The sequence below is a fragment of the Alligator mississippiensis genome, chromosome 5, assembly GCF_030867095.1.
Source record: "Alligator mississippiensis isolate rAllMis1 chromosome 5, rAllMis1, whole genome shotgun sequence".
Taxonomy (NCBI): Eukaryota; Metazoa; Chordata; order Crocodylia; family Alligatoridae; genus Alligator; species Alligator mississippiensis.
This window is the reverse complement of record NC_081828.1, coordinates 182,245,208-182,259,025: the sequence shown is the minus strand read 5'-3', so window position 1 is coordinate 182,259,025 and position 13,818 is coordinate 182,245,208. Positions and strand designations below refer to the sequence as shown.

General features: G+C 38.4%; 1 protein-coding gene across 1 annotated transcript in view; it reads right to left on the bottom strand.

The window, feature by feature from the left end:
- The window catches only part of SLC39A12 (solute carrier family 39 member 12), a 43,456-nt gene extending 30,752 nt beyond the window's left edge, over positions 1-12,704 (bottom strand). Inside the window, exons 1-4 of the mRNA XM_019497428.2 lie at positions 12,373-12,704; positions 8,835-9,116; positions 5,854-6,061; positions 3,648-3,850 (exon numbers count right to left, since the gene is read on the bottom strand). Coding sequence (XP_019352973.1) covers positions 3,648-3,850; positions 5,854-6,061; positions 8,835-9,116; positions 12,373-12,630 — 951 coding nt within the window. The 5' untranslated portion in view covers positions 12,631-12,704. The remainder of the gene's footprint in view (positions 1-3,647; positions 3,851-5,853; positions 6,062-8,834; positions 9,117-12,372) is intronic.
- Between the last annotated feature and the right edge of the window lie 1,114 nt (positions 12,705-13,818).

Sequence of the window (13,818 nt, the reverse complement as noted above, 5' to 3'; positions counted from 1 at the left end):
ATAGCTACCTGAGGGAGCTCCCAGCTTACCGCCGCCATGCTTTTGCTACCACTGTGAACCCCCAACCGCTGGGGGCACAAGTCATTCATGCATTGAACAGAGTAAAAGTAAACCTCAGTTCTTGCCCCACCTGCCATGTGCATCTGTATTTTGCTAATGATTAAGTAATTCTTGCATATAATTTGTTCATAATTAAGTTTACAAAACTGATTGACTTCTTTAGGAGGATTCATACTGCATAAATGGAAGAAATTTGTAGTTTTATTTACTCTTAAATAATATCAATAATGGATGAAATCTTCCAGTCTTTGTTCATCTAATATTAAGATAAAAACCCGTATTCTACTAAAGTGGTAGTTTGCATGAGTAAAAGGCAAAAATAAATATTTTTATAATTAAAAATAAAATTAATTAACTAATTGTATATATTTAAAATAATTTTATTAATCAATCAATCAATCAATCCTAGCTACAGGGATATTGTATATTGTCCTCCAGGTAAGGACAAAAATTGTCCATCTAGTTTGATATCCTGACTGACAGAGGCCAGCATCAGCTGCTTCAGAGGAAGTATTAAATCACTGTAAAATCTGTTCATGGGCAAATTAAAAGATATCTTATGATCTGACATGAGGCATGAGGGTTTGTACCCCTTTCACATGAACATAACATATTAGGACTTTAACATTTCCCTACAAGCCTTGGCCTTATGGCCCATTTAACATCAGAATGGAAGGATATGGGCCTTTATTACTGAAGAAAAAAAAGTCTATGCACTCTTGATGGGGAATAATTAAAAAAATTACAGTTTCCCTGACAATAAACCAGAGAGATGGATAACTTTCCTTCCCCTCACATAAATTTATCTAATGAGAAAGTATAAATTAACATTATAGATATGATTTATATAGTTTAATATGACTAAATGTTATTGCCTTAATTAGATCACTGGATTAACTTAAGTTTTATGTACATTTCAAAATCATTAGAAAAAAAGAGGATAAAAAAAAAAAAGCAATGACCTATTTTTCTGGCATTATATTTCTGCATAGGAAACTATTATCTGAAAAAATGGATTACAAGTTTTATTTAAAGTGGCAGAAGTAAGCCATATACCAGTCTCTCTCTCACAGGTAACAGCATTTGCTGTTGATGAAACACAATGGGTATCTAAGACACATGCAGAAAACAAGAGATAAAATTAGCTACAACCCTAGAACACAAACTCTTCCAAAGAAATGATCCAGCAATGAAAACATATATGGCTGATTAGAAGTGATATGGAATTAAAAATAGAAGTTAGAGATCAGAAAAGAATGACAAATCTCCTCTCTCCAGGTGTATCTTTACAATCTTGCACAAGCTACACAAAAATACTTTGGCTTTCAATTTGACATCCCACTCCGCAAAACTCTCCTATATTCAACTCCTTTGATTCAAAGAAACACTTAGAAGTCTGAGGAAAAAAACCAAAACCCTCTAAAAAAATGCTCTTTTTTATAAATTTGCTTCTACCTGGGGAAATTCTGCTTTCTGTACTGTTAGCATTGCTCTTGGCCTCCAACCTGCACTTATGCTATTTTGGGGCCATATTTGCTTGAAACATTTGCTGGACTAGACCTTCTCCTGAAGTCAACAGAAATGGAAATGATTATGAAGTTGGGATATGAATTCAAAATGCAATAAACTGACTTGGGTAAACTATCAGAACAGCATTCATCTCAGCAGTTGTCTCAATTGTACATTAAAAGAAAGTTGAAGAACATCTCTTATCCCACACAAAAGAGTAAAAACACTGACTTTGAATCAACCTAAATGTTAAAAAAAAAGCCTACTTTATTAGAAGTGTCCCAGCTCTTTGTCCTCAGTCTAAATGACAATGGTCAGCTGCCAGCTTAGTCACTTTCATCAACAATATATTTTTATTTTTTCATTGTATGGGAAAAAGTTGTATGTAACTGACTTCAGCTTAAAAATCACCCACATCAGTCTTTGTGTCAGATCCTATTTCAGCTGTAAGGCACTTGACTGTGATTCTATTCCATGTCAAGTCTCTGTAAAATCATTAACATGCCTATTTTGGTAGATGCCATCATCTAGGTTTAAACTCTTTAAAACTTATCCTAAGCAGGGGGCCGGAGCAGGGTGGGATATAATGATATGTAAATGCTGGATGCCCAGAATTGGATGTGGTCCAGAGTGTTTTGACTTTTTCAGAGGGCATACAAGGACTCTACCTCCCCTGCTTACAGTTCTCTATACATTTTATAGAAGGAGCTTTTGGTCTCCATGGAGTTCATATGAAACCTTTTAAAAGCACGTATCTGTCACCTTATGGCTAGGGACAGAAGTTCCACATAAACCATTTTAAGTGATCAGAATTTGGGTTAAACCTGTAAAAGAACAGAAGTTCAGTGCACATAAACCAGTTTCAAAATGGCTGAAACTGGTTTAAGATAAACCTGGTTGAATGTAATATCAGGCTTATCTGATTTGGGTGAAACTGGTTTATGAAACTTCTGCCCCAGACCCCTTCCAGGTTCAAGTTAAATCACAGTCCCCAAGCATCCCAGCATGCTTTCCAGCCCTGGGCTGTGCTGTGCTGTCAGCTTCAGCAGAGAAGGGTTGGGTGGGGGGAGGCAGGGACTGCCCCCGCCCCCAGGAAAATCCCAGCTGGAGCCTGGGGCCAGGGAGCAGGGTTAAATTTCCCTTCCCCTGAGTACAGAGCTTCCTTGCCCTGCTAAAAACATACTGCTGGTTGTGACTATGGACTACAAATAAAAAATGTACCTGGAAGCAGGAAGAGAAAGTGATGAGCAACCCTGCAGAGTCCTACTGTTGTGATTCTGGACTGCCAATCCCAGAGACCTCGGGGGCAACAGGAAGAGGAAGTGAACACATAGCCTATGCTGGCTACATGTCAGAAAACTATGCTGTAGAGCCCCCTGACTTATAGCCTAAGCCACTGCAGGTATGTGGTTTCATTTCCTGAATCAAAAGTGAATACCTGTCCAGTTGTTTCTCAGTTTAATCTCTGCATTTTAGAGTAACCCGCACAGACTGAATGGATTCAGCCTTGGGCTCTTTGACTGTCTGTACTTAGCCTATAAGTTTCCATTAAATATTTCTTTCTTTACATATGTATTTTCTTCCTGGGTCTGAATAGCCCTTGGGGCTCCCTCAACCCTTAAAGATTCCTGATGGCCTAAATGAGACCCAACAGGCCTTGGAACAGATGGAAGAATAATTCTAAGGCAACCTTATACAGACCGAAAGTATGACTGAAATCCTTTGTTATGAACCAATACTTAATCCCATCTCACAACAATCCATGTGCCAGCCCAGTTTAGTGCATTATATGCAAGTGTCAGTGGTCAAAGGACAGGGTCAAGTTCCATAGGCAATACTATTTAAGCAAATGCATAGTTTAAAAGTCCACGTGTATATTTGTTTCTACTGACACATGCCAACATCTTAACTTTACCTATTTTTAACACCCATATATGGGATCTGTGCATGTGTGAAATTAATACATTTCACTTGCTGAAGTTATTTATTCTTTGTGTTATCTGTTTTCAATTTAACTTACACTGTTACAATTTACTAACTACACCAAGTGAAAATGACAAAAGTAAAAATGAATTAACCTGATCCCAGTCAGCATTCTTTTCATTATCTTCATAATAAGCAGTCATATATTCTCCATTCTTATGCTCTGATGTAAATGGAATATTTATGTTCCCAGTATCTCTCATTGTCATACTATGTTGCCTTCTTTTGTGACTATGGATTTGTCTATTTGTGTTGCACATTTCTCCAGACCTCAGCTTGCTTAGAAGTTCATCTACTTCTAGGAATTTATTAGAAAATATGATGTCACTTTGTTATAAACACAAAAGAAATATCTCACAGTATCACTTGTTGACAACTTAAAATGGAATACAGTACGTTAATTTAACTAATAACCAATTTTTTCCTCTAGTAAATTTGGAGATAAAAGACTCAAGTTGGACAGCTTGGCAGTCTAAAGTCATCCATAAACTGGCGGATATATTTCCACATTGTGACATTAACATGTTTTCCTCTTGAAATCTCTAAGAAAGAGAGAAGGCAACTCACCCTTTATGTCATGCAATCCTCTGTTGTAATTATTTATTTGAACTGGCTGCAAATTATTTAGTAGTGAAGGACCCTGGGCTTGCATGGAATAATTTGCCGAGTAAGGGCCAAAATGATTTTTGTGAACTAGAGACTTGTCCATTAAGCTCATGGCAATGAATTGGTGGCAATTTGTTTCAAAGGGCTGTTTAACTAGTAAACATATTAAAAGTGTATGTAGCCCCACATTATTTTATAGCACATGTTATTTAGAACATTTAGCTCCTATCAATGTTTCAGTTTTGTCTGTTACAAAAACTAGCAAAGTAACTAGTCAGCTTTAATTTTTTTTCTAGTGTTTGCAATTGCAATTTTAATGCATTTAAAATGACAAATGACTATAATAATCAATATAAGCTTAAAACATATAAACACTATAAAAATTGTTTAGAATATCCTCTGGATTCCAGGAGTGGCATCCAGTGACCACAATGGGAATCTTGCTTTTGACTTCAGGGGAACCTAGTTTTGTATGTAATCACATACAGCACAGCTGCACCATGATTGGCTGTATCCACTGCTACGTTATAAGTGCTATGTTCACAGTTTTTAAGAGGCAGGTGTTTATTAAATACCCAGGTTTAATTGAAGTAATGTTGTCTTGGAATTAGAAAGTGGGACTGGGAGTTGAGAGACTTCAGTTCCTCTGTGCTTCAGCTTATTTGCTCTGCAATCTTAATTATCAGTTTGCCCCTCTGACTCAATATAATGTAACAGGACTGACAATATTTTCTTTTCTCAGTAGTGCATCATGCAGATTAATTAGTATTTTTGAGTTTCTCATAAAGTGCTATCATTAGCCAATGAACCACAAGACAAAAAACATTATCTGCCTTAACTTTAGCTCTTACTGGTATTAGGCATCTAAATTGGCTTAATTTCCCAAGTGCTGAGCTTCCAGCATCTCTTACTGAGATTAATGAGAGCTGTTGCTGTTCAACGGTTAGAAAATTAGGTCCCTTGTTCAGATTCCTTATTCTTTGGTCCATTTCTAGGGTGTACATATTCATAATTAAGTGTAGCTGTATCCAGAAAAGTAGCTGACAAAACTGTAGAATTTCAAATGGACTTTATGGCCATGTTTACATGGTATACTAACTGCTCCCAAGAGCAGTGTCCTCAAGCTCATGCATTGCTCTGGGAGAGCTGCTTTCTAAACTCTAAGCATGGTAGCTGTGCCTCACATACACTGCTCTGGAGCACAGTAATTTACCATGTAGAAATAGCCTATATGTTCTAAACTCACTGGATGTGAGTGACATTAGAAAGTGGGTAGGGGGAAAGGTGCAAACTTTTGGATCAGGTAGAGATCATAAAGTATCCAGTCAAGACAAGATGGCTAATGCCTACAGCACCTTCTCTCAGAAGCTTCCCTTACCTCACACTACAGTTGTGTCTAGTATAGTCTCAGAGAGAGGCTACTCTGGGCAGTCCCCAGGATCTAGTAACTAATATCACTTTAATTAATAGTGGAAATATAGAGATATGTTTTATGTGACTGAAAAGGGTTTTCAAACTAAAAGTGAACTTGCCTCCCAGCATTCTTCTTGCACTTAGAAGAAATCTACCTAGTAAATATTAGATGAAGAGGAAATTGAAGTTCTCTTTAGCAAAATGCATAAAATCTTTTTGCCATTTCCGGTAAGTACTACATACAAACTGACACAGAAGGCAACTTGAAATACGCAGCCTTACCTGCTAGTTGGAGTTCATTAGTGCTGTTTAGAGAACTGAAAATATATTTTATAAAGAACTCTGGGGCAGGTAAATTTGATTTCCCCATGCAGACTCCTTGGAGAGCCAACGTAATGATTGTAGCAGCCAGGCGAGGAAGCGTATTTTCATCTGCACCTTCACTGTCCAATATATCAGCTTTTTTCTCCAGAACACTTACATCAGTGCACTGAAACCAGGAGATAATTGAATTAAGACATTCTTAGTCACATTAGTTAACATAATCAGGAGGAAGGAGAAGAAGCTGGAGAGGACAGAAGCCTGATGTTTAGGCAGAAGCTCAACATTGATGTTATGATGTAGGGCATAACTGACAGCGCTGAAAAGAACAGAGGGCTCAAGGAGGATGGGAACAACCTACAGGACCTAAGATTGATTTCTAAAAAGGAGGATTATGTGAGATTCATTTCAGTCACATAAGGGGAAAGACCTAGGCCTAGGAAGAAGGAAAGGAACTTGAGGCAACAGTTAAAAGTGTTATGGCCAATTAGTTACTTTTCAAGTTATTTTTCATGTCATTTCATGTCTTTTAAGAATTTTGCTTCCAGCAGCACAGCTAGTAAAACCCCTAAAATGGGCAGAAGAGCAAAGAGAGGAAGGGATGTTTTGACTAAGAGGAGTGAGACTCAGAGAATCTAGATGAAGTTTCTACCTCTGCCACAGACTTCAGATTCAGTCTTGGGTAACAGCTTTAATTACTTCTATTGCTCATCTATAAAATGGGTGTGAAAAATGCTCACTTTCTCCTTTACCTTTGTCTCTTTTGTCTATATTGCAAGCATTTTGAGGCTGTTTTTTCACAGTACATGTTTGTAGTGCCATGTTTGTAGTGCCTAGTACAATGAAGCCCTGATCACAGCTGAAGTCTCTAGGAGAGCCAAAGAGGAGGAAATGTATGAGATAAATGTAAAGAAAAGGATAGTTTGTGAATGAATACCTACATGCATTTAGTACAACTACATATAGAGTTATCATAATGACAGGAGTGAAAGTACACTGAGCATGCAATTACAGTGACCAAACCTCATTACAGTACATATCATACACAAACATACTTCTGCAAATGGGTTTGAACTTTTGGTCTGAACCTTGAACCTCCTTGATCAACTCTCATCAGAAACATTTAGAATCATATTTTCATTTTGTTCTAAAGGTGGTGTAGTCTCCTAATTATACTATTCCAACATGCTTGTCTGTTTTCTGGAAACAAAAGATTCAGATACATAGTCATAGTGACCTTGCCTTGCCTAATGGCATACTGCTAACTATTTGCAAACAGCAGTAAGGACAAAATTATACAGGTTAATAGGGTGTTATTCAAGTTAACTGGACTGAGTTTAAAAAGCCATAGATGCAGTAAATATCTATTAAGCCCACACACATCTCATACTGTACACATCATAAAAAGTCTGATCTACAGTCAGTATCTTACCATACAACCTGAAGATCTTTCTCTGCTTCTAACTAGATAAATTAGTGGTTGTGATTGAGGAGGACACAATTGCTATACAACCGTAAAATGCAGACAACTGACTAAAATGATTCTCTTCTCTGGTCCTTGGATTAAATGTCTCTTCCCCTAACCCTGGGTTCTATGATTAAAGGCATTAGATGTGCTGTAGAGTTCTTCAGCGTCTTAGATAAAGTTTCTCTCTGTCCTCATCTTGGTGCATGATTAAGTCACAGTTACTAAACAGGCTTTCTGATTGCACTGCCACTGTAAATAAACAGACCACACAGTAAAGCACTTGATAGACTGTTACTTAATCTTGACATGCCAAATAGTCACCAATGCCTCTTTATAATTGCTCAGATACTGCTCAAGTTCCTGGAAATCAGCACTTTCACTGTGACTTAAAACCAAACATCCTAGTCAATTAATAATTTATGATGGGAAATGATTACACAAAGGACACTAATGGAAAAAGGAATTGCAGGCCCTCTGCTCAGGCTGCCTAGTCAAAGGCATCTAACCTGTTTGCTCTCACTAGTGCTACTAGAGTACAGTCTAAATTAAAAAGCAGGGAGATGGGGAAAAAAGTTAATTTCAGGTTCATTACAAAACCAAGGTTGTGTGACATGAAAGGATCTGATAAACTTTTCACACAGGTCAATGGATCTCTTACACGAATGGTTCCCAGAATTTCTCAGTCCATGGGCAACAATAAAGAACAAGTGACATGCTGAGAGGGAAACCTCTTATTTTTTTCTCCCTGCAAACCTGACATCTTGTATCTTCTGACCATGAATAATGTTGGAGGGCCTCTGCCCCCAGGTCACAGGCTGGGAACCAAGTGTCATAATATCTGGCTACTTTGAAAATCTAGTAAATATGTTTCATTACTTTAAACTGTGAGACTAGATTACTTAGATTGTAAATTACTTGGGCAGGACTATTTATTATTCTTTGTTTGTACAGTTCCAACCACTACAGAACCCTGTTCCTATTTAGTCCACAGGCTCGAACATAAACAAACAACAATAAATAACAGGTAAGCAACACCTTTTTCATTATTTTAAAAGGATGTTTATAGTTAAATAAATGAATGTATTATTTGCCTTTCCAAATGTGAATGTAGTCTTTTTTGCATAACTCTTTCCACCAGGAGGCGTTTACCATGTTAGGTAAAATTAGCTTCAAATATAGTTGTCAATGGCAGGAGATAGCCACATCTTTGGGTGACTTCCCTGTTACATCCAGCTGGGGGCAGAAGGTGGAATGGAGAGGGATTAGCAGGGAACTGGATACAGTGACCAGAATCTGATTCAGATTCAGTTGGAAGCAGCGTTTGATCGACTTGGGAATTACCTAAATTGTGCCAATTGGGTGTAGTCTTTTAGAGAACACTTTAGTCAAGTGCATCCTTATGGCAGATCTAGCACACAGCCATTTTATCTTTGTCAAGTATTTTGTTGTTTATAACTACTGGATATTTTGTTACCTGGTTTTCAGAAGTTTTAAAACGTTGCCTCATTGCAGCCAAAATATCTTCAGTTTCATTCCGTGAAAAATAATAGCAGTCTTCATCATGCCTTAAACTGAGCAAGCTGTGCAGGTAAAATTTATAGTCTTTGTTACTCAGACTGATCTTGGAAGAACAGATATCTCTTTGATGAATAATATAGTAGAGAAGAATGAGAGAAATTCTCTGGAACACTTCTTCACTGAGATGGTCCTCTAAATCTCCTCCAGCTATTAATAACAAAGCATCTGGTTCAAGGCACTGTGAATTATTAAAGAAATGGAAATTAGGTTTAAATAACATCATTATTAATCTCCTATACCTAGGATTAGAGAAGAGGGGAGCTCAGATTTATTATTAAAGGCCTAGTCTTTAGTCTGCACCAATGCAGAACTGTGTGGTAAAATTATGATCAGTAGGCAAAAAAGTAAAATTGTGCAATATTAGAAGCAGCTACCCACCTGCCATATTCTGTTCTATAACCCTCTCTACCTGGGAGTAATGGGACCAGTGCCTAAAGCCTTATCCCCATTTAAGGCTGATCCAATGGCCACTGGAGCCAGCTCAAGGATCCCCATGGACTTAAACAAGCTTTCTTGCCCACACTGCAGACAACTGTCACTAGCACCAAACTGTTCTTTAATTTCTGCACAACTTCCACTCATACATTCATTAAGTTTTTAGAATTAAGTCTACAAAGAGCCAAATTTGTCTCTCAGTTACATCAGAGTAAAAGTGAAAGGAATCAGGATTACTCTGTTTTTGTATCACTGTAAGACAGCAAAATTAGGCCTGTATTTTTATGGATTTTTAAAAAATATGTATGAATTTTTCCGATTAGGTAGTTATGTAATATTCACCCCTGTGCAGTGAACCAGGAAAAGACCTACACACTGATTAAGTCCTCAAAACATGTTTTGAGAAAGAGTGAAATAATGCACATGCCTTATACAAGCTCTCTGCATGGCATGGCTTACACTTTCAGGGAAGGTAGAATATGTTGAAACAGCAATATTACAAAATGCCTCTGCAAGACTCCATTTATTCCCATACTTATGCCCCTTTCACTGTCACCTTAGGCAAAGTTCATTGTAAACTGAAAGGCCTGAAAGACCAAGAAACTCTGGCAGACTGAAGAACTATGGATAAGAAAATTCCAGAAAAGAAATTACATTTCTGAAAATTATTAACAGGAGTGATGGAGCCCACAGCTCAGTTTAGCCCAATGCCTGCTAATTAGGGCACTTCATTAAGAAGTTGAAAATGTGCTGGACAAAAGCTGGCTAATTCTTGCTCCCCATTTTCTTTCAACCCTGTCTTGTTAGTTAGACATCTAGTTTAGGTTCAGGTAAATTTGTCCTCTATCAGTGAGCTGGATCCCAACAGCACATCTCCCTTTGGGGAGGCAGAATATAATCTAGAGCTTCTTGTTAACCCAACCCATCCTTTCAAATATACCCAATGTGAAATATAGGCAGAGGCAAACATAGGTCATAGTTACACAGTAACCTGGTAGCAGCATCCTCCAGAATGCTGTGCTGTTTGGGGCTTCTTAACCAGGGAGAAGCATAGCTGCTTCTGCACTGCTATATGGGCAGGTGTAATGGGCCTGAGGTTGCAAGAGTAGCCATGATGCCCCCAGAGCTAGGGATAGACATTCAAAAAGCCAGAGCTTAAATTGATTCAATCTTTGCAGGTTAGTTTAACCTGGCTAGGCTGAACTAGTTTGTAACTGCGCAGACATCCCAGGTATGTAGGGACATGTTTGCAGTGGCTAAGGCTAGAAGCTGGGGGGTGCTAGAGCAGCCCTCCCTTCCCTTCCATAGCACTGAGCTGAGGGGGGCCATGGCCAGACCCCAGCAGGATGCTCTAATTAGCCCAACAGGGAACTGATAACAGTGTTTATCACCCTTAACTCAGTGTTTATTACCCCATTAAGAAAACAACAGAGGGATATTACCAGCTATCTGTTGATTCTACCTGTTGATTCAGCAGGAACCATAGCCAGCATGTGGTGTGCTAGCTAAAACACAGGCACTTCTCTGCAAGGCAGAGGAGAGGGGGGAATTCCTGCTTAGCCGCAAGTGGTCAGGGGAACGGGGGGAGTAGGCCACAGCCTGTGTCAGAGCTGCAGCCAGGGAACAGAGGGGAGGGGCCAGCCCTGTTGTGGGAGCACCCAGCCCAGAGAACATGTCTGGATGCTGGGAGAGTCTAGTTTGTCTTAAAGCAGCAAGGAGTCTGGGACAGACATTGCATAAACCGGTTTGAGCCAAATCAGTTAAATCTGATACTACATTCAACCAGGTTTATCTCAAACTGGTTTCAGCCATTTTCAAACTGGATTATGTGCACTGAACATCTGTTCTGTTACAGGTTTAAACTAGGTTCTGATCACTTAAACCGGTTTATATGTAATGTCTGTCCCTAGCCCAAGTGGCCATACAGTTCCTGCCCACTCAGACTTCCTGAGTACCCTCCCTCTTTTTCTACCTGTCACATCTTCATTGGAAAAATTGGATTATAAAAAGGGAGGCTGCCCCAGGGTCCCAAAGTGAGCCCTCTTTGTTTCTGTTCTCAGTGGGTCAGTCTTTTGTAGCCCTTTTGCTCAGCAGCTCTTCCCCTTTCTACCTGCAAGTCCAGACTGACTGACTGGCTTCAGGCACTGGCTTTATGTGCCTTCCATGCCCTGCCACTTCCTGTCAGGTCATTCTACAACCAGACACAGGATTTCCCATTTTGACCCTGATGAACAACCTGCTTTCTCCTGTTGCAGCTTAGCTCATCTGTTTGCAGCTCTTTATTTCTGGGCTGCCTGTCTGTCTGCCCTAGCACAGCTTGCTGCTGTGCCTCCGTTCCCTAATTAGGATGTGTTGGAGCAGACATCCAACATGTGTATAGGTGCCCCCAGTCCTTAGTTGCCTGGTAAATTGAGACTAAGTTCTCTCTAAAGCTGTGGTCCTAAAATTTTGATACTCATTTTTTTTTCCATTTCCAGAGCCTGGAAAGCTTTGTAGTTTCATTGCTCTTGGTCTCCATTGACTTGTCAGTTTTATAAAGACCTCACCCATTCCTTAGAGGCATGGAGGAAATGGCCTGTGGATATGAACTAGCCTTGCATTGGGCCAAGTGAAAACAATAATGATAAAACTTTACAAAGCCATTCCCATTGTGTTCATTTATCTCTACCTACCATGAACAGCCTTTGATGTTGCAAATTCAAGCTAGTGCTTTCACTGTAGACTGAAGAGTTTAAAAAATATCTGAAAATTATATGGGGAAAATTATTACCGATATGTGAGAAGTAAATGATACTAAGTCTTTAAGTATGCTTGATATTTGGAGTTTCTTTTTACAAGACTAGATCAGCCATATAAATAATTTGCAATTAAAGCATTTCAGAAGTTCATTTCTGTTTAAGACTGAACTTCTTACAGGGCCAAGATTCAAGGTGGCTTCATCCTAATATAATGATTTTAGAACTCATTTAAATGTTTCCTTCATTAATTGAGGCACTAACCAGATTACAGTCCTCCTGTATCCCATTAGTCCGCTGTGGACATTCAATTCTCTCCAGCAATATTTTGATCAGTTCCCGTGAATGGTTCTTGTGGAACTCAGTGCTGTTGTCAGCTGAAAGAATGCGTAAAACTTCCATCAGCACAGAGCTGCCATCCTGCTTATGCTCTTTCTTAGGCTGTGCTTCTGCAGTAATTGTACTGAATATGAAAACTGAATATATCACCCAAAAAGTTGGATGCTTGGTCAGAAAGCACATTTCTTCTTCTTTCTGTAGCGCAAGTCTGTGCTGAGTGCTGTAATGTGGTATGCACTTCACAAGTTAGACTTGAAACCGGAGGAATTTCTATGGCAAAGGAAAAAAAAACCCTTTAATTAGAGTGACTGCAATATGTTTGAAAGGATTTATTAATTGGTTGGCTAAGCTGATTTGCAGTGACAAGCTGTTTCTGAACAACAGGGGGTCTGTAGAAACTTTACAGCCTGAAATAACAGGAAACTAAGATAAGTGTAGCCTTAAAAATTCTGTAGAATTATGGATAAGAAGGTGAATCAGACTACCTTTCCCCCACCACAAAACTTCTAAATAGTCATTTTTCATTTCAGTGTTATGCTACTGTATTTGACAATAATCTTCTTTAGTAAGTATAAGAAAATACCGTTACTTTTACTCCATTACAAAGATTCCCAAGGACTGGTAACATTCATGTACACTAAGTACAGATAAAGCGTGATGAAATAACTCTGATAAAAATGTACAGTAACGATGATATTTAGTAATGATATATAGTGGTCTGCATCTTCAAAACACATTAGAAGCATTAACAAACATGAGTTGTAAACAAAAAGAAAAATCTTATGGTAACCAGAATTTATACTGCTTTATAGTTAGAGGAAAGTTACAAGTCAGACATCATAATGTTGTTCAAACAGCTTGTAAAAAATTAAACTACACAAAAGGCAACTAATTCTCACTTTAAAAATTCTAGATGCAAAGAGAGCATTCCAAATAGTCAAAGTGACTACTATCCTGCCCATATGCTACCTCACTGTCAGATTTCTTTTAACTCTAATTCATCCTGCCAGAGAAGCATAGTAATGGGGAAAGAGTTTTTTAACTTTTGTTTTCCAGCCATGAATTTTCCCTTTGCTGGTGAGCAGTTCTTGGGTACTATACATATATTGGTTAACAATAAACTACATAGGTTAAATAGCCATATACAATATCATCTTCTCTTAACTGTAAAATAATACAGGTCTGATTACTTTTAAAAATAATAAGGTTATTCTAGCAGAATGTTAAGTAGATTGCACTAACAATTTTGCTGAATTACAAACTGGCATTCAATCAAAGAATAGTTGGCTGTGGAGTAGATGTAAAGAAAGGCTTTGACGTTTAAAAAAGAATTTTGGTTTCAACTAAGCAGTTAGAAAGAGGTTAGAAAGC